At 31.2% G+C, this 22571-nt stretch overlaps 2 protein-coding genes across 2 annotated transcripts; one reads left to right on the top strand and one right to left on the bottom strand.

Annotated features, from left to right (window-relative positions):
- Positions 1-4163: 4163 nt before the first annotated feature.
- Positions 4164-4850, top strand: HELRODRAFT_176181 (hypothetical protein; the record flags this gene model as incomplete). The annotated part of the gene is made up of 1 exon (XM_009023498.1): positions 4164-4850. The coding sequence occupies one exon, from the start codon at positions 4164-4166 to the stop codon at positions 4848-4850; it is 687 nt and encodes a 228-aa protein (XP_009021746.1).
- A 7438-nt stretch (positions 4851-12288) lies between these two features.
- On the bottom strand, positions 12289-12767 carry HELRODRAFT_176182 (hypothetical protein; the record flags this gene model as incomplete). Its single annotated transcript, XM_009023499.1, has 2 exons — positions 12289-12396; positions 12513-12767. The coding sequence occupies 2 exons, from the start codon at positions 12765-12767 to the stop codon at positions 12289-12291; spliced, it is 363 nt and encodes a 120-aa protein (XP_009021747.1).
- Between the last annotated feature and the right edge of the window lie 9804 nt (positions 12768-22571).

Consider the following 22571-nt stretch of genomic DNA (forward strand, 5'->3'; position numbering starts at 1 on the left):
TGGTTGATTTGAAAGCATCTAACACTAAAAATGCTCGACTGAGAACGAGAACTGAGACTGAGTCAGTATCATGCGATCAACGCTCACAAACAAAATTTCTATTGATTTCTTTTGCTTCGTTCCTTCACAGTTAAACATGTAAATAAAAAATTGAAATTATTTGTTCAATTGTGAAAATTTATTTATATACTATCTCGTTTATGATTTTTAAACTTCAAACCTGCTTTGAAACATAGAAGTGATCGTAAGTTTGAATTGTGCGTGCATGAATATGTTGGCATTTGCGCAACTAATTGAAAGCTATAAAAATTCACTTCCTCATGAGTAAACTTATTTAACAACTTCCTTCGTGATTGATTGATCAGCAAGTCAAATAATTTTTTTCTAACTTCTTGGATAAATAACCTTCATTTTATGTAACATCAAATTATTTGTCCATGTTTTTTACGGTTATTGTTCAAAAAATATTTCAATTATATGTTGCACAGTTATTTATAAATCAAATTTATTTAATCTATAATTTGAAGGCAATGTAACTGTTATGAAAACGACGAGTCCGCGCATTGCTGTTCAATCATTAGAAGATCAGGTGTTGCTCGTCTTGGGTCTCTTAAAGTGTATGGAGCCGAAACGTCTAAATGAATGAACTTTGGAATGAATGAATAAATGGGTGGATGGATGAATAAATGAATGAATGAATGAATAAATGAACAAACAAATGAATGATTGGATGAATTAATGAACGGATGATTAATTGAATGGGTGGATGAATGAATGAATAAATAATTGAATGAATGAATAAATAAATGGATGAATGAATGATTGATTGAATGAATGAGTAACAATTTAACAAATAAACAAATTAATGATTGAATAGATGTATGGTTGAATAGATGAATGAATAAATGAATGAATGAATATGTAACGATTGAACAAATGAACATATAAATGATTGAATAAATAAACAAACTAATGAATGAATGGATGGATGGATGAATGAATAAACGGTTTTGCAAGCTAACAACAGAACATAACAAATTCATAACAAACACATCAAAATTGGCGGATTGGAATGAATGAAAGAATGGCTGGACTGATAGTAAAGCAGAAAGATGGATGAATTGATAATTGAATAGATAGATATATGGACGAATAAATAGATGGCTAAATAGATGGATCGACAAATAAAAGAATGAATGAATGAATAAATAAATAAAATCATTCAAGGTAATTGTTTAGATAAATTTAACAAATTTGTTCAATTAAACAATAAATTTATGGCAGAAAAAATAACGAGGTAAGGAATGAACAAAACAAATTATTTATTTAATGTGAGTCTATTTCTTACCAGGTTTTTGGAGTCTGATGAAAAATATTCAACTCCAGCTTCTTATAATAAATTTCCTACTTGACTCCGGTTTCTAAGACAAAAAAATAAAATTTTAAAATTTTGCATTACAATTTTACTTAAATATCACTACTGAACGAAAATTAATTTAAAAAGCACTTGAAATCAGTCAATGGAATTGTTTTCTTTAGCTTTTTTAATGTTAGCTAAATGTAGCTTAGTTTTAAATTTATAAAAAACATCAGACTCTGGCTCTTCAAAAATTTCCGACACCGGCGCGAATTTGCGATTCCGACGGGCTAAGATGCAATGGTTTTGTTTGAAATTAATATCAATGTGTTTTAATTTGGTTCCATAATCCTGGCAACCTGTTCCCCTTTTTGGAACCGGCTATAAAATTTACATTTAAACTTTGATTTAAGAAGTATTCAAAAATTTAAAAGCTGATAAAACTTTTAAATTTAAGCCAATTCGGTTTTGACAGTGAAAGAAGGAGTGAAGAGATATAAAATTTTTTTTAATTATGAAGGCGTTATGTGAACATTTAATTTGCTAACAATTATAAAAATTGCATTTTAACATTTATTTAAAATAATAATAATACAATTTATATTTGAAATAGCATTATGAGCAAAACATTGTTAAGTATTTGGTGTAACTATGATACTAATTAGTTGAAAACATTTTTTTCCTATGAGGGTATAGGTATAAAACTGCTTAGTTACCATTAATAATTTTTTAATTTTTTGTTATCAGAACTTTAGAAATGTGTGGTTCATTAGAAAAGTTGGAAACACGAAAATTCAAATAAATAATTTTATTGTTGTAATTATTAAAGCAATATAGTACTTCTTTGAACCAGTCATTTTACGCAGGGAAGAAATATGATTGGTTGATAGATAGATGGGCGTGTTCAAAAGGAGGAGCCTAAATGAAGCTGATGTTATTCTTCCGTGAAAAGATGCGTTTGCCATGTTGGCGTAATAATGGTTTCGTTTGTTTGTTATGTCTGCATTAACTGGTTAGTAGTCTGAATGCCCTTGTAATTTGTTTGAATTAATTTGTCAATTGTTAGATAAATTTGAAAAGTTTTTGTAAGTAAAAAATTCACAATTGAAAATTTCAATTTTATCAAGTATTTTTTAATGTTAAAAATTGTAAATGTTGTTAATATATAAATATAAATATATTATTAAATTTATAAAACGCTAATATAAAGTTAAGATTCTCAAAAGCGCTATCTGCAGTAAACATTAATTTCATAATGAAACACTATATATATATATATATATATATATATGTGTGTGTGTATATATATATATATATATATATATGTGTGTGTGTGTGTGTGTGTGTGTACTAGAATTTTCCGGAAATTATTCAATTTATTGAAAATAGAATTATTATCCAAGTTCATCATGAAAATTTAATCAAAGTGTCGTTATCCAAATTCATCAAGCAGGTAAGGCCATATTTCCATTTTCCATAAATCATCATCAGTGCAGATTTGTTTTATATAGTTTCTTTAAGCAAAGCAAAGTTAATTCTTTAGCAAAGTGAGTTACTTAGTGTTGTGTTCTTAATCTTTGTTCTTGTCATTTCTTAGTTTTTCATTGTTAGTGAAGTTGGTATTAAAGCGTCGAGTTGGTAATTTTATGTTGGATGTTAGTTTGTGGTTTGTTGATATCAAGCATACCTCAAAGCAACAAATAAATGTATTTGTTTAATTGGGCTAAGCGAATGCATGGAACGATTCAAAATAAGTACAATAATATCCTATGTGAACACGTGCATTCATCCTCAACTGAGGATCGCATTACGGAACCGGAAAGAATTACTAATGTAATAGTTAGCAATTGTTACAAAACATTATCCATTGGAAACATCATCCAATAAATAAAGACTACATCAAAATAGCAATATATTTAAAAAAAACAATGACAACGACATAACTCTATATAACAGCTTTCATATGTCAGATGCACATATAGACCAAGCCGTCGTCAAACAAATCATAAAAAGAAACTTTACACCAATCAATGACACTAATAAAATATGACTCAGTATATCACAAATGGTCTTAACGAATAACTGCTTTCCTAAAGACGATTCTACTTTGAAGCATAATCATGTAATATATGAATTTAAATGCCCTATTGACGACTGTCCGCGTCAACAGATTCGTATTTTGGTTTTACGGCGGCTTCACTATTGTAGATTAGTAATTATTTTCAGTTCCGTATTGCGACCCACAGTTGATTCATCCTCAACTGAGGGTCGCAATACAAAACAAGTTATCAAAGCACCAACACAATACATCTAAAAATTGCAAAAACTGTTCTAATAGATACTAATTAACTCTAAATAAACATACAAAAAGAATGATTATATTATTACCAACACATTACCTAACCTGAACTGAAGATAATTTGTGAAAAATTGAAATAAGGCCTGACGAGGCATGATGAATTTGGATAACAACAGTTATATTAAATTTTCATGATGAACTTGGATAATAATTCTATTTTCAATATTCGGTAGTATTCATACAATACTGCATTATATATATATATATATATATATATATAACAATATACACATATGTGTGTATTAATTTGTCTATTTAATTTAACCTATATTGATGTTGTTATATTAAATGAGGTTCAACTAAAACACTGGAAGTTTTTCAAATTTTAAAGCTTAGTGTGAGATTTATGATAATTTTATTGATTTTAATCAAAATAACATGAACAGCAAAAAGGTGATAAAAAATATTTGGTAATTTATTTGGCAAAAGTGTTGTGACAGTTACACAATGAAAAATTCTTTCTACGAGCTCTCTGATAATCAGACGGAGACGACATTCAAAAAAACTTCATTTCTTCATTCATATGAAATGCCCAACGTTAACAAACTCTACGAAAATCATGTTCAAGTATCAAATGCCTGCTGTCAACAGAGGCTAGCTACAAGTTACAACGTTCCAACACACTTAACTTTTCAACACAACCAATCTCGTTCTAACGATTTTGCTTACACGGATAAAAATATTTCGGCGATTAATAACACAAACGATCTTAACATCAATATAACAAACGATACTGTTCATTACAATAACAATGTTAATATTTTGTCGAGATCAAATGATGGCTTATGCAAAAACGCTAACTCAAACGATGCCGTTGTCCGTGTTGGTAATATCAACATCTGCAACAACCAAATGCAAAATATTAATAACATCAAGAGCAGCAACAACAACGAGATCAACTACAATAATAACACTTACTCAAAAAATTGCAATGGAAACATCATGCACGATTTTACGCCACCTTTCAATAGTTACATCCCTCAGAATGAACAACATGTTACGAAGTCCGCGTCCCATCTTCACTTTTCTAATTTCCAAAATAATTATTTTATTCCTAATCATAATTCGAATTCGTTTGATGCAACTTTCTTCAAAGAAAGTGCTTACCCGTCAATAGGTATGTTCTTTGGATGAATGCATTATTTAATCTTATCTATCAAAATATTCTTCACTAATGTTAATAATTGCATCAAAATTCAACTCACACTTGAAAAATGTTTTGTGAATCAATTATTATGAATAAAAATTATAAATTAATGTTAGCCTCATTAACAAAATATTTATATATTTTAAACAGTAGGCAAGCATGTTTCTTATACAACATTACAGCTATCAACATTTTTCTTGTCCATCATACGCCGCTGCGTCCAAAAATTTAACTTGCATCAACTTTTTGTGGATATGTTTATGATCATGTTATCAGTGCGCGAATTGCCTGCCTAAAAAATTAATTTCGTTTTTATTCAAATTTTTCGGTAATATTTAAATATTTAAATTTATTGAACAACAATCAGCGTTTTTGAAAATATGTCTTTCCAGCTCCTATCCACATGTCTTATTAAAAAGGATTTTATTCCTTTTGTACAGTTTATACTGAACTATCCTGTAATTGCTGTTTTTTTTTCTAGTATAAACATGTTACGCTAAATGTATTTTGTTTCAAATTTAGAATGTCGATAAATAAGGAGACCGCATTATGTTATTGATTAAATTTAGCCACTGTAATGCTCAGTTTTTCGTTGAACTTTTTCTAGTGTCATCCCTTCATTATAAAAAAGGTGGTTTCACGTGTTAACGAACGGTGATACTTTCGTACATAAATTAAAAAGATGAAGAAGATGTTTTTTAAAATTGATGGCTTATTATAACTACTTATATTGAAAAATTAATGCTGCTACTACCAATATCCAAAATTTTGTATTTCCTGAAGAATGTATAAAAAGCTTAGGACGAAAATGAATGTTGAATTTTCCATAATAATAATCAGATAAACATTTTCACGGTAGAGTTTTTGAACTAAATTTAACTAAAAATTTAATAATTCAGTTAACGATTGTTTTTTTACAGTTACAAATTTATAAGAAATTTGAAGTAAACCAACCAATCAATGAAGCAGAATTAAAAAATGTGAATGAAATTATAAGCGGTAGTAGAACTTCACGACATTGTTAGCGGTGTATATTTAGTAAATAAGTGCAAGCTGTTTTAAAATGGGACATATTTGAAAATATTTTAGAGGCAAAATTTTTCCCTTAGTCTACTTTTGCCAAAATGCGCAGCGTTTATATAATTATATAAAATTAATAGCGATAAGAATTAGCGCGATATAGATGTGTTTCTTTGTCAAGTTTTGTTAACTACTGAACACTGTCATAATTTTCAAAATTCAATAGTTAAACATTCAGTTGTTTAGCATTCATTGTTTAACATTCAGTTGTTTAACATTCAGTTGTTTACCATTCAGTTGTTGGTGAACATTTACATTATTTGTACTATCATTTATTTCTTTTAAATTACTTTTCAGTTTATTATAAAAATTGCTATAAAAGGCACGGAGTTATATATTTTTGATTGAAATTTTTGGTTACTTCTAGTGAATTGACAAGTTGGAATGTAAATAATAAGCAACATGACCTTTCAATTACACTTTAATTCAGATTTTGTACATGCCCATCCATCAATCAATTCATTTTTTAAATAAATCATATATATATATATGTGTGTGTGTGTGTATGTGTGTGTGCGCGTGTGTGTGATGCACATAAACATATATGTATAATTGTTTGCGTATGAATAGTGGCTTATTTACAGAATTCATCTTATCATTCTGCATTGCATATGCGATTTATGTTTTCTTTCCATATTTTATATATGTTTTCATATTTTATATATTATGCATGATTCATTTAAAATGTTGTGTGTTTTGTGTGTTGAGTGTGTATGTGCGGTTTTAAGAAATAATATATTTATAATTTACAAATATCATTAAATTAAATTTGTTTGGTTCGTCTGTTTATAAATGTTTGTTGCCTATAATATTTTTATGACCTGCATGCATACTTCAATGCGTGCGCGCTGTTTTCACATTAACTTTATGAATGAATAAACTCGCAAAATTACATATTTATATCTGTTGGTGTTTGATGAATTAACATGAGATGTCTGCATATGATGGATGGATTCGTTGAAGGATGTTATGACTTCTTGTGTTTCTGTTACTGCTGTTGTAGTTGTTGTGCTGTTGTTATTGTTGTTATGTTGTAGTAGAAGTAGTAGAAGTAGTAGTAGCAGTAGTAGCAGTGGTAGTAGTAGTGGTAGTAGTAGTAGTAGTAGTAATTTGTAGTATTAGTAGGAGTAGTTGTGTTGTTGTTGTTCGTATATTTATTTATTTAATGCTATTGTTATCGTTATTTTCGTTATTTAACTTTTTAAATAATTAATTCTTCCTTTAAATAACAAAATAATGAGTTATAAAAATTTTAGTCGGCGTTTATTAGAAGATATTTTATAAATGTTTCGATTACATCTTTGTAATATTTTCAGGTACAAATTTCAAAATGTTCCGACATGTAAGCCATCAGTAGTGAAGCAATTCTGCACAACACAAACAGCAACATCTTGCACCATTAAGCTAGCACAACCTAACTGAAGACGACATATTTCACGATAACATACGATAAGCCCAATTTATATTTTTTATAATGAAATAAATTCGTTGTTTTGGTTATTCAACAGCAATGATGTGTGTTCGAACGTGAGTTGCCTTTCAAGACCATCAGTAAATTCAGGGCTCCATACTTGAATAACTAAACTGAGAATTCACACAAACAACATCAAGCTGCAATTTTTAAAAAATTCTTTTTTATTAATTTAAAGTTTTGTTCTAATAATTCAAAATTGATGAATGTTTGCACATTAAAAATTAATAAAATATGTAGTGAAAGTTCATATTATGTAAGATAGAAATGGATTCTGAAACTAAAGTTAACTTTTTGCCCAAGATGAAATTAAAAATAAATATCTCAGCTGTATCTTAATAAATATCTTATATACAAATAAATATCAAATCAATAAATTAAAAGGTGAAAACCCTTCCATAAAATACGTTAAACTAAAAAATGTTGCTTCTTCGTTCAAAATAAGCGGTACGCATGTTATTGATTTGTAAGCGCAACCTATATGCTGGTAAGTTAGCGATGAATTAATGGCAATCAATACTTAAGGCAGATCATGCCATTAATTGATCAAAAAAGATTCAAAACAAATAGCACTCAAAGATAAATAGAATAATGATGGGACACACAAAGTTAGCTCATGGACACCTATATTATGGGATGGCCCAACCTATATGCCAATATTGCAAATATAAGTTATCAATTCAACACATAATAGCTTGCAAAACCTCATTTGATGACAATCTAATTGACAAATATTTTTCACAAAATTTTAAGACACGCGAAGACGTAACTAAACTAATAGAATTTTTAAAATACATAAATTTATATAATTCGATTTAATCAAAACAAAATAACCACATAAGAATAAAACCCCATTCCAGCAGGGCACACCCCAGCACCATCCGGGGACTGCAATGCGGTAAAATAAAAAAGAAAAAATTAAACAATTAACAAATAACGAACAATCAAAAAATAACGAAAAATCAATAAATATTGATAGAACAACAAACGATTACTATCACGCGTGCATAAAAAGTAGGAAGAATACTCTGGTAACCATTAACAAATAGATTGATATTTATCACTAAGTACTGCATCTAATTGAGTGACATGAGTTGTAGGCACCTTTAGCTTAAATTTGATTATGCAAACATGCAAACGAGATTGCACACAAGCTAGAAATAAGCTGTGAGCCATTTTGACGAGTATCACATTTCCAACTAGGTTCATTTACAATAGAAAGATCGTTTACTTCATCCTACAAACAACCCTACATTATAAGATATAGCTAGTTATTTTTCTTTAAATCTTTTAATTTAAGCCATTTATCACCCAATTCAATCACTAACCGTTCACGAGATCTCCAAAACCAAACGTCCGATTGAAATTAAATTTGGCAAACATTTTTTTGTAGCATAAAAGCTTATTAATCCTGTCTAAAAAGTGATTTGGGAGATCAAAGTGTAAAATGATTATTTTCATATTCATTAATTCATAACTTCATAAATTCGAGCATGAGATTGGGCACTATTTTTGCGAACAATGAAGTTTAAGATAATCGTTGTAAATATAATTTCAAACGTAAATTGAATTTTTGTAATTTAAAAATTAAAATGTTAAATACAAAACCTTAAAATAAATAACTGTTTTGAAGTTTAAAGATAATATTAAAAATAACTTTTTTCAAAGTTATTTTTAAAATATAAAAAAGTCATCTTTCTTTGCAGTAAAAGAGAGCACTACAAATTTTAATCTATTGTTTGCGTTTTTTATTCTCCTGATGTCCACCAAAATCAGTAATGAAAATTTCGCAGCTTTTCTTATTATTTGGAATAAGTCTATCGTTAGCAAAGAATCTCAACAATCTACAATTTTTCACTTCTGCAATATTTCATTTAATGCAGCTTTACAAAAATAAGTTTTATTTCTGTACTACGCTAATTTTATCAGACATAAAAAGTTATAAAACACAAGGCAATGCAATGTGTACAAATTTACATCTCACGTAACAAAAGGTGATCAATCTTGAAATGTTTCTCATATCACTTAAATACTCTGTCGCATAAACAACGGACCCAAGTAAAAGGAAACGCTGTTCAAAAAATGCATAAATTAAATATAAATTTTGTATAAGAGCTCAATCAATTAAATAAATATATTAACTATGCTAAAAAAACAATGATAAAAATACAGTACGAAATATTAAAAAACGCAGTGATATTTTAAAATAAATACAAATCAAATTTTGTATTTATAGAGCGCAAATGATAATTGCTTCTCATCAGCGCTCTCCTCGTATAAAGCTTATTGAAAGCAAAGCCATCATTGGTGGAGATCATTAGGAGTTACCAAATAGGTATGTCTTTAGACGTTTTCTAAACTCAGCTAATGATAACCCAAATATGATGAGGATTAGCCATTTAGTCGAAGTCGACTTTCGGCCACTTTATGGATCTGTCCTCTCCATGCGTTCCTGTCCTCTCGATTATTTTAAGTTCTGAGATCGTCATTTTGGTGGCCGATGTGATCGTATTAAGCCAACGTATTCTTTGCCGTCCTTTTCTTCTTGTCTCACTCACTTTACCTAGCATCATTGAAGTTTCCAGCAAATTTGCGCGCATAACATGGCCGAAAAAGAAGAGTTGTTGTTTGACGATTTTGCCCTCAAGAGACATTTTTGGCTTGATACGGTCTAAGACCGTCTTATTTGTTGCCCGCAATGTCCAGGGAATACGCAGTAGTCTTCTCCAACACCAAAGTTCTAAAACGTCGATCTTTCTTCTTTCCGCTTTCTTGATTGTCCAGTTTTCACATCCATAAATTGCTATGGGAAAGACAATGGCGTTGACAAGTCTCGTTTTTGTTGCAATGCTCACATCCTTGCTCCTCCGAACTTTATCTATTCCTTGCATTGCAGCCCGGCCAAGTGCAATCCGCCTTTTGATCTCTGGTTCAGATTCGCCGTTTCGGTCAATTTTGGCTCCCAGGAAAATGAAATCTTGTATTGTCTCGATCTGTTCATTGTTGATCTTGATGTTTACTGCATCATTGCATGCCGTTGTCATTACTTTCGTTTTCTTGATGTTGAGGTACAGTCCCATGCGTTTACTTTCCTCTTGAACTCGTTGGATCAAGTATTCCAGGTCTTTCTCACTTTCTGCAAGTATAGTTGTGTCATCCGCATATCGCAGGTTGTTGATAGTCCTACCTCCAAGTTGGACTCCGATTGTGATTTCGTCCAGATTGCATCGTCGCATGATGGTTTCGGCATACAGGTTAAACAGAGCTGGGGATAAAATACATCCCTGCCTGACGCCTTTACCGATTTTGAACCAATCGGTGTTACCACACGATGTTCTGACAGTTGCTTCCTGGTTGGAGTACAGTGTTTGTATCAATTGTTCAATGTGCTCTGGTACGCCCATTTGTTTCAAACACGTCCAGAGTTTGTCATGGTCCACACAGTCGAACGCCTTGGTGTAGTCAATGAAATACATATAGACGTCCTTCTAGTATTTTCCAGCCTTCTCCATGATCCAGCGTAAGTTCACAATTTGATCCTTCGTGCCTCGTCCTTTGCAAAAGCCAGCCTGAACATCTGGTAGTTCCCGTTCCATGATTGCCACAATGCGGTTTTGTAGAATCTTTAGCAGGATTTTGCTGGCATGGGAAATGAGCGCGATAGTTCGATAGTTGGAACATTCCTATAGATCGCCTTTTTTAGGAAGCGTGACGAAAACTGATCTTGTCCTGTCGTTGGGCCATGATTTTGTGCTCCAGATTTTCTGACACAATTTAGTAAGGATTTTAATTGGTATTGGCTTGAGTAGTTCTGCTGGTAAATTATCCGTGCCTGGGGCTTTCCTGTTTGGTAGTTGTTTTAGAGCCCAACTGACTTCTTCTCCCAGAATGTCCGGTTCCAGATCTACCTGTTGTGGCCGAACAACCAGTTGGATTGATGGATTGCCAGCGTATAGTTCCTCTGCACAGTCCCGCCATTGATTTGCCCCTCTTTTTGCAATATAGTACCATCACTGTCCTTAACTGTAGACACTTTGCATGCCGTGAAAGATTTTCTGGCCTGCTTGACATAGGTAAAAAGAGTTCGGGTGTGACCTTGTCGGTTCGCCTTTTCCAACTCTTTGCATTGGTTGTTCCAGTATGCTTCTTTGTCCTGTCTGGTCTTTTTTTGGAATGCCGCATTGAGTAGTCGGAATTCCTCGATGTTTCCCTTTGCCTTGGCCATGCGACGATGCTCGGCAATCTTGATTGCTTCGTCCGTCAGCCACTTTGATCTTTTCATTGATTTCTTAATCGGGATGATTTTCTCTGCTGTTTTTCCAACGATCGATTTGATTTCCTCCCACATTTTATCAGGCTTTTCATTGAAGTCGCTGAAGCCTCAAATCTGTTCTTTATTTCCACTGCGTATTGTGCGGGGATGTTGTCTGTGTCAAAGCGGCGTAACGTTTGAGGTCTCTTAATGGTGCTGAAACGAATTTTGATTTTAGCAACCAGTAGCTGATGATCCGAGCCGCAGTCAGCACCTGGATAGGTTTTCGTTGCTAGTATTGAGCTTTTCCAGCAGCGCTGACATAGAATGTAGTCGATTTGGTTTCGATATATACCGTTTGGTGCTGTCCAAGTGTGCAGCCTTTGTATCGGCTGTTCAAACCAGGTGTTCATGATCGAGAGACGATTTTCAACATTGGATCAGGCGGTCTCCTGCGTCATTTCGTTCACCAAGACTAAATTTGCCGACGGCAGGCAAGTCTTCACCTGATCTGACCTTCGCATTAAAATCTCCCATTACAAAGATTATGTCACGAGCTGGTCGATTGTCTCTTGGAGTTTGATATAGAAATCTTCAATGTCTTTTTTTGGTGCATCTACTGTTAGTGCATATGCTTGTAGAACCGTGATTGAGCGGGGGCTTCCAGTGATGCGTATGGATATAATTCGATCGCTAGCAATGTTAAAAGAGTATACAGCTTTGCTGACTGCTTTTGTTGCGATGAAGGCCACTCCATTGCGTTTGATGGTGTCGTTTCCAGAGTAGACGACGGTGTATTCATCGTTTTTGAAATATCCATTACCAGTCCAGTGAAGCTTCGATTACCAGGTCGATATGAAGTCGTTGCATTTCTTGCTTGCCTATGTTCATGCCGCAAACATTCCATGTGCTGATATTATGAATAGTTGTTGAAAAACGTAGACGCTTCCTTTTGCTCGGAGCCACATCAGCAGGCGGGAGTCCTGATGGATTTGTCTCGTCCACGTCATAAATGCCTTCGCTACTTGAAAAACGTTCACGTTCATCTCTGGTAATATGATAGGTGCCTTCCAGCCCAGGGGTCTCACTTTCCAGCACCATATCTGAACTTAGTTGATTGTACTAATCCATAAGGTATTTCAGCAAAAGAGTGAGGTAGTTTGCTATTTCTTTTCTCACCCCTCCCCATTTATCCGGACTTGGGACCGGCATGTAGTTGTTGCCAACTACAAGACTGGGTTAACCCAAATATACGTAATTCAATAGGTAGGATGTTCCAGAAAACACACCCAGCAACTGCAAAATCTCTATCTGCTGTTTTCAGATTCCGATCTCTAAAATACTGCGTGTTTGAATCAGCAGACCTTAGGCGCCCATGTGATGACATAGATGAAACTCTAATACATTTATCTTCTAAATATTTTGAAGCCAGACCATTCAAACTTTTAAATACCATTAAACCCAACTTGAACATGATTTTTTTGTTCCTTTAGAATTGGTGATGCAAGATCAAATTTTAATTTGCGGTATACCATTCTAGCAGCCTGGTTTTGAACAATCTGACAACAGTTTATCAGCTGTACCATATAGAAGACTGTTACAATAATCCAATCTAGAGTTGACAAAATTATGTACTAATAGTGCCATGGTATCTCTATCTACCGATTTTGTGGCTTGACTTAAACTGACGTTGTTGGAACATACATTTTTTAACCAATAGATTGACTTGTGGGCCCATTGTCATACAAGAGTCCATCACAATTCTCAAATTGGTGACCGTTTTACTGAAACTTATATCGGTCATACTGATGCTATTCGATGAAGGTTTAACCTCTGACGTTTGTTGCCATGTACCAGCCAACATGAACTGAGACTTAGTCTGATTCAACTTTAGCTTACTTTGACCCAACCACAAGCCGACATCAGATATAGTTTTTGTCAGTTTCTATAATACGGTAGGCATCTCATCTGGAAAACATGAAACACATATCTGCTTGTCATCTGCGTACCCATGGCAATAATAACCACCTTTATTCAGTAACTCCAGTATCTCTGCAACATACAAATTAAAGAGAATCGGTCCAAGAACAGATCCCTGAGGCACCCCTGGCGTAAGTTTTATTGGTTCCGAGAGAAAACCTGAGTTAGGTCTGTTGAGTCCGACCAGTAAGAAATGATTCCAACCACATTATCGCAATCTTATTTAAACCATAACAATATTTCAGTCTGTTCAACAGGATCATACGAGTCAAATGGAAACATAATATTAGTATTAGTAAAAATAACTGGAAAATTAATTTATATATATATATATATATATATATATTGCCTATATATATATATATATATATATATATATATATGTATATATAGAAACAAATATTGAGCATCGTTGTTATTACCGATCGAAACATTTATAATATTAAATCCAATCACAACTAATAATAAAGGCTTTCCAAAAAACAAAATTCGCCCACCAATATCAACACAAAATTTATACTTGCATAAGCAAACAAACCTTTATCGGAATGGCTGACGTGACTTCTTTACGCTCGAAATAGATACACAACAAGAAAATCACACGGGTGGTCTCCAGAAACTCTTGTCTCCAGAACACCACATTTAGGAATCCTCTATTTTTTAAAGCTCTTTATTTGCGGGGAAATCAACCAACAACAAACAATCAACCAACAACAAACAAACAATCAACCAACAACAAACAAACAATCAACCAAGTACAAACAACTGCAATCTAACCACATGTTAACACTTTAATCTAATTTCCCCAACGTTCACAGGCACAACAAATAATTAACATACCATTATAAATAAATACCATTTACTTTATTTAATTCCTAATTCCATTTCAATTTATTTCATTCACTATTTTTCACACCATTTATATAGAAAAACATTTCACTTAAAGTTAGCTTGATAATGAAGCAATCACGTCGATATATTTGAAAATAAACTATGAATAAATTACGTACGATTGAGAACTTGAAAAAGCGCAACAACTTTATATCTTTTTTGGAATTTAATTAAATAAATACACTCAACATACACGTTCTACTCAAGAGTTATTTACTTGTTTCATTTCGTGTCATTTTAGCATATAAGCGTATTTGTGTGTGAACGTGTTGTTTATTTATTTATTTAATTTTGCGAAACAGACATATATTTTAATGTTAAATTATATATACAACTTTACTGATAACACAAAACAGCATTTAAATGATTCAGTTATCACGCGATTTATAAATATAACATTTTTTGTTGTGTGGAAGAATGAATGTCTTTAAAACAATTTATTATTAATACTAGGAGAGGAAACGAGCGTTAACATGAGATGTTTAATAAAATTTGTCTAAAACGCGCTGCTGTGTAGGAACGTGTTTTGCACCGACTTTAGTTCGTTTGTTATTTGTTATTATGTTACTTCACACTTTCATGACCGCCTTATCTGTATTTGGGACACGAGACATCTGTTCCTTGCTCTGTGCGTTGTGTTGTGTGTTTGTACTGTACGTGTGTGTATGTAAGTGTGTGCCTGTACGTACGCATATGTACGTGTATGTATATACTTGTTGTTCTTAGTAATAGTACTGTTGTTGAGGCTGTTTTGCTTGTTAGCGTTGTGAGTTTTAACATTTTGTTACTTGATGTTGAGTTCTCTGGAGTTCTCTAACGTTTCATAACTTTATTATTTATTGTTTCAAAAGGGATTTCAAAGTTTAAATAACACAAATTTTGTAATTTATTCATTTTTATTTATTAGCAACGTGAAAATGGAGTTCTGTGCATTTTTTTTCAAAATTGATTTATAATATTAAATTAATAACAGTTTCCAAAAGTTAGTCTTAAAAACTTTTCAAAATTTAACTAACGCTATTTAATTTTATTTAGCAGCAAGTATCAATACAAACTCATTAAAATTTTTTCTAATTGATTGCATTATTCTTAATGTTAAACCATTACTTGTTGAAAAATACAGCTTCGTTTCAACATTAAGTATAATGAGTAAATAGGAATGCCACAATTTTGAAGAGGCAAATAAATAGTAACATGTTTTGCGATGCGAGAAGGACTGCTAAAAAGCACGTTCACCGTTACCCAGGTTCAAATGGAGGAAGAACTATGCAGGAAGTGATTGGATGTGGGATGCTGAGATGATGAGATAGATTGATGGTGGGATTATGGCTCGTTTTTGGAGCTAGTGCTCCGATGAAGCTATTATGTTTGAGATTTTTATTTTGATTTTTTTGAATGAATTTCAAATATTCTTTTGAATCAATGTCATTATTTTCAATGTTCATTACGATAGAAGTATTGTAAAAAGTTTTTCAAACAATTAAATACATTATAAAAATACTAATGAAAATATAAACAACGATAAATTAATCAGTAGCACAAATAAATAGATAAAAATATGCAAATAAAGTCAGGAACAACCAATGAATAAAGAAAATAAAAACAAATTAAAGCAGCTTTACTTAACATAGATTTCGAAATAATTTTTTTTAAAAATTTGCCTAATTGTTTTAGCTTTCATTAAAAAGTAAAATAATTGAATAAAATAGTAAATAAGTAAACAGATATATTATTTGAAGTATATAAATTATTTGATGTACAATTAAGGAAGTTTATGTAGTAATTAATGTGCTCGTCTGCGCGTGTTATCGCACTAGGTTTAATTTATTTCTTTCAATGAATCGCGAATGTGTTTGTGAATGTGAGTAGTTGTAAACATCTAAACATCTGTTGTTAATATATGCTGATAATAATCTCTCAAGAATACACCACGCAAACACTCACGAATTTTAAAATTTTTCAGAAAAAAAGGAAATGTAGTTTATTAAAATGAAAAAATATTTCAGAATTTAGTTCAGTGATTCGTAGCACTATTAAATTAAGTCGTTAAAATTAATTTATTTATTGCTGGGTTTGGCTCACATTTGCGCTCAGTTGGCATGAACGACGAACTTCATTCAATTAATTGTTACTCAGTTTGTAAACACAAGCGTTTGAGTTCCAATGTACATCTACGCTTGGCTCTAATTGCATTCTTACTTATAGTGATTAACAGAGAAATAAAATTATTCCAACGTTTTTTTTTTGTTTTTGTTCTTGAAATGATGCGAGTTGGATATTTATCACACTTTTTTCGTAGCAACATGTTTTCTCATTCTTTGATGCAACGTTCTGGATTGTTAACAATAAATGTTGATTGTATAAAATAATTTTTTACATATTTTTCGAACCATATGCGATCTCATGTTTGTAAATTTTTAAAAAGTGGGAATTTAATAGTTATGCCAATCGTTAAATGTTCATTTTCAAAATTGCGCGTTTTCATTCAGGATTACTGAAAAGCAACAAGACGAATTAAAATAATGACAGATAACTAATAAACTAATATGAAGACCATTTCAGCGTGTATTTCTTAAAATCTTTTAAACATCTCAAATGAACATACCTAAACAATTGTAAATATTACACACACTAACAAACACACACACACACACACACCACACACACACACACACACACATATATATATATATTTTACAATATTCTATAAATTCTACCGAATGTTTGGCGTTAATATGTTTGTAGTTCATTTTTTCGATTTTTCTCACTAAAGTTTTTTGGTGAACGTTTAGTTTATTAAAATTCAAAATGAACTTATTTTTCGAATTCATGCTGCAAATAAGGCCATATTATAGAATATTGTAAAAATTATGGTCTATTACCAACATATAATATATATATATATTAAATGCTGGAGGGAGACCATATCTACCGAATTGTTGGCAGTAATAAATTTAAAGTTTGTCTTTTCAATTTTTCTAAATATAAATATTATCCAGGTTCATCATGAAAATTTAATAAAACTATTCTTTTCCAAATTCATCATGCAGATAGGCCTTATTTCGATTTTTCACAATATTAAAAGTAAATTGAAGAAAAATTAAAACTAAATAACTATTGCTTTTATTTATACTCCCGTAAATATTCTTAGGAATGTTAGATTGCAATCAAAATTCACTACCAAATTATTTATTTCAGTTTAGTAATCTAAATATATTGCATTTATTTGATATAGGTTATTAAAAATCATTGTTATCAAGGTTAACCAAAATTTCAAAACGCACATCGCACAAACATCGCGCAAACATCACACGGTAGAAAGCCATAATTTTTTTTACATTATCCAGAACAATTCTGTGCTTTGTATAAAAGTGCACATTGTTTTATTGGGTACGCTTGAAGGAAGACAACATGCACTTGCTCCTACTTGCACAACATGCAGACTGCTTTCATATGATTGAAATTAATGGCGCAATAACTATTACTAACAAGTTATTAAAGTTCTGCTAATATTCATTAGAAAACATGTTTCCAGTGGCGTATCTTAACAATTTTGACGGGAAAGCCAAAAATTTGAAATGGTTTAAATTTTCACGGGTCCCAAATTTTTTACGGAGAAATCAAAATTTGTTGAAGTGTGGCTGACGGTCTATTTTTTGCTTATAACTTTCAATTTTTGATCGATTTTACACATAAAACGGTTCTTTTTCTGACATTTATTAAAAAACTGCTCACTACGGCCTCCCAACCTTGAACCCAGATCCGCCACTGCATGTTTCAATTATTTTAATTTGTTTACATCATTTTCATTCAAGATATAACAAATTAAAAAAAATTGTTTTAAAGTTGGTAACTGCAACACAAAACTTACTGAACGAGTGCCACTCACAATATTTTGTTATATTTAATAAAATATTTTAAAAATCATGGCTAGTTTTAATTTGAGCTATTTTTGCTTTATGCTATTGTTGTTCATAATGTTTTTTAATCATAGATTATTATTAATGGTTGGCAGTTAATGCACAACAAACATGCATGCCTCAGTGTGCGCAAGGGGTGTTAAAATGATGCACGAGCATAAAGAAAGCTGCATTCGATCAAAGGTCCTGGAAAGTCATTTTTATTTTCAGTATATACACAATTTTTCTACCGAAACAAACTTTTCTGGTTTTAAAATTGACAAGTGATTTATTATTAAACGTTTCCGTGAATCGGTATAATCAAAAGTTTGAGTTTGAGATTTGCTTTTGATGTTTCAATAATAAAATGTTTTAAAATTGGTTTGCAATCAATTAAACACACCTAACAAATATTATTAAAAGCAAAAAATTGATAAAATAAAATGAAAATTCTCCTGATTTAACAGAATTAATAAATTTGAACATTGGACATCGATGTTGTGAGCATTTGAAAAGTTTTGGTCGACAATAATCATTCTCCAACAATATTTTATATCTTTTTATAGTTTAAAAAACGGCTTAATAAGCCATCCTGAAAACCGAGGAAATGTTATAACATATTAAAGGTTAAAAGGTTAAAGGTTAATCTCTCTCTTTTGCGTTTGCTTCAGAGGTTTCGACGACAAACACACACAGCGTATATGAATACGCGTGGAAACCACGCATCATACACATTGCATATGATAGGCGGGGATCTCTTTGCATTTGAACCCAGTCATTGCAATAGCAAGACCAGGCGCCTTTAACCTTTAAGCCATCACGCCGCCCAAATATTAAATGTGGTTTCTCTTTATTTTCTTGTTTCCAAAGTTCCTAAGTTATGTTCACACACAAATAAGTTCCAAAATTTCATTTTGTAATAAAAACTACACTGATGTGAAGTTTTTAGTTTATCTACAACAATTATTTTATTCGAATTATGACACTTTGATTATTACCACATAAGTTTTATTCAACAGCAAACTTCTCTTCGATGTGTTATGATCTTCGACCTTTGAAATGTTTTATCGATCTTTTCCATCCTTTATTTTAGTTGATTTCATGATTGCGCCTAAGTTAGTGATAATGTTTTATATCGTTTAATTTTTTTGTTTTTCTACAATTATTTTTGGAAATACAATTTTTAAAGACATGGAGGGTTAACTGAAAAAAATCATATGAAACAATCAAAAAGTAAATTAGATTTTTTTTTATGTGTGAATATTCTTTCTGAAGTTGTTTTTTTTTTAAATTTCGTTATAAGCATACATTGTAGATTTTTTGATGATGCCTTATTTCGATTCATCAAAAAAAAGTGTTGTCCAGCTGCAAAAAATATTGTCTTAAATAAAAAGGTTTCTTGTTAAACTTAGCTAAACGAAAAGGACTTAATTTATAAACAAAATTTACGTTAACATTATAGACAAAGTCTAAAAATTTTGCTTTTATTTCATCATATTATTGTGCTATGTATTTTTGAAAATTATTAATAACTGTGAAATCTTTGACTGTTTTCAAAGTTTGAATTGGAAATAGCAGGCACCCGTGATGTGTCGTTTTTGACATATCAGGTTGGACGGAAAATTAGAATGATGACATGATCTGCTGCATGTTAAAATATAACACATATGTCTCTTGAAATTATTAATAATCATGTTCTGCAAAAGTTTTATTTGCTTTTTTTCAAAAAGAAAATTGACAAGGTTACATGCCAAAAAGAATTTAATTTTTCAAACTCTTTAAATCCTTGTATAGTATGAAATTTGATCATTTTGTATATTTAAAAAATTTGTTAAGTTATGATAATGGCGTACGAGATGAAATTCAGTTGAACAAATCCGTACAAAATGTAATCAGTTTAAAATATGTAAATTGAATTTTGCTCCACAACCTCAAATGAAAGTGCACGGCATTGTCAAAACGTCGTTAGAACAAAAGGATAAACATGACTAGGAAAATAAGAAATCTTGAAAACTCTGTAAAAAATTAAATAATACAACATTAGCAATCTATTTCAAAATAATACATATTCTATTCCTTTTTCTAATCTCAACAGTGTTTTTCATAATTTATCTCTATGTCTCTCTTCTATTATCGCTTGGTGATACACTATACATCTTAAACTATTCTGAGTTTGAATTAATATGTTTTGACATATCTAAACACTCTATTACTATTCCTTCTATTTTCTTACTTGATTATAAAACGTTTAATGTTTTTCAAAATTTTGTAGTCTTGGCTTTATCTTTGATTCTAGCATTGATTCTAGTCTTTTTCTCTCAGGTTAATAGCGTTGCTAAAAGTTCTTACTATCAATAAAATCAATAAAATAAAACCTTTGCCTTTTCTTGACGATTCAACATTTCTCATTTTTGTTTCCTCATTAGTTTTATCTAGAATTAATTATTTTAACTCGTTCTACTATGGTTTTCCTAATTCTACACTCTATCCTTTAAGTAAAACTTTTAACTCTGCTGCTCGTCCAGTTGCTCGTGCCACTTTCTTTTCTCGTGTATCTCCACACCTTGTTCTCTTGCACTGGCTACTTATAAAATATAGAATAATTTTGAAAATGTACACGTTAGCGTACCAGTCTCAATCTAAATTATTTTTTAAGTACTTCACAGATAAATTAATTAAACCTAAACGATCGTCTTTTTGTTCTCACTTCTTCTTAACTCGTATCTCAAAACCCATCTGTTTTCAAAATTCATTGAAGAGCGCCGTTGAAAATCGCGAAATGGTGCTTTACTAGCTAATTGATGGATTGATTGACTGATCGATCGATCGATCGATAGATAGATTGATTGATTGATTGATTGATTGATTGATTGATTGATTGATTGATTGATTGATTGATTGATTGATTGATTGATTGATTGATTGATTGATTGATTGATTGATTGATTGATTGATTGATTGATTGATTGATTGATTGATTGATTGATTGATTGATTGATTGATTGATTGATTGATTGATTGATTGATTGATTGATTGATTGATTGATTGATTGATTGAGTATCAACACTCAGCCAATGAAGCTGTGCCATTTACTATAAATTACTAATTGAGTGTCATCATTATCATCATTAAAACAAAAAAAAAAATTATTTTAAAATTTTCCATTACGTATTATAACAATGATGTAAATGAAACAAACATAAAATTCTTGAATTTTAAGCGTTTTTCATTTTAGATGTTCTTCATATATAAAGATTGATAATTAGTAACTCAATAATTTACTATTTTATTTTATTTTTGTAACTCATTTTTATTGTTTCACATAATTTTTTATTTTTTCTATTTTATTTCCATTGTCATTTTGCATGCTGTAACATATTCTGTTTCTCTTTAAAGAACAAAAAATGGTAGAGTAGGCCATCCATCGCTGGTAATGACCCGTCACAATTTATTAAAAGTTATGGAATTAACAGTGAATGTTCTTTGTTTGCAAAATGTCATTAAAACTCAATGACAACGTGAACAGTTGATTTTGTTAAATTGTTTTACTAATTTCACTTGCTGAAAAATTTAAATTATTTGTCATTAATTTTAAACATTTTAATTGAATTAAAAAATTGCTCAGATATACAAGAGCCATTTTATGAAAATGGAGTCAACATCTGTAACGACATCTGCTGCAGCAATAATTGTCCTAATTTCAACAAAAATGACAGCACATTTAAAGAAGATGTCAATGCTTATGTTTCATTTAATCATGACATACCAACATTCAATAATATTCGCACCTCGTTTCAGGCGCCATCGTTGTTACCATTCCCAACATTAAAATCGCAATCACCATCTTTGCCATCAACAACATTATTGTCTATATTATCGTCTACGTCAACAGTGACAACGCCATCATCTCCAATGTCGGCAAAACTAACTTCATCATCATCGGTGTCATCTGCTGTCATTGTGAATAATTCCAACAATAAATTTTTGAAACAAATTTCAGAAGCACAAAAGTTAAAACCATTTACAAATTTATTGCACTCTTCTTTATCACCATTTTCACCACCAGCGCTACCATCATCCCCACCATCGTCATCGTCAATAACGACAACTTCATCACCACCATCATCGTCCTCA

This window comes from Helobdella robusta, assembly GCF_000326865.2.
Source record: "Helobdella robusta unplaced genomic scaffold HELROscaffold_36, whole genome shotgun sequence".
NCBI lineage: Eukaryota > Metazoa > Annelida > Clitellata > Rhynchobdellida > Glossiphoniidae > Helobdella > Helobdella robusta.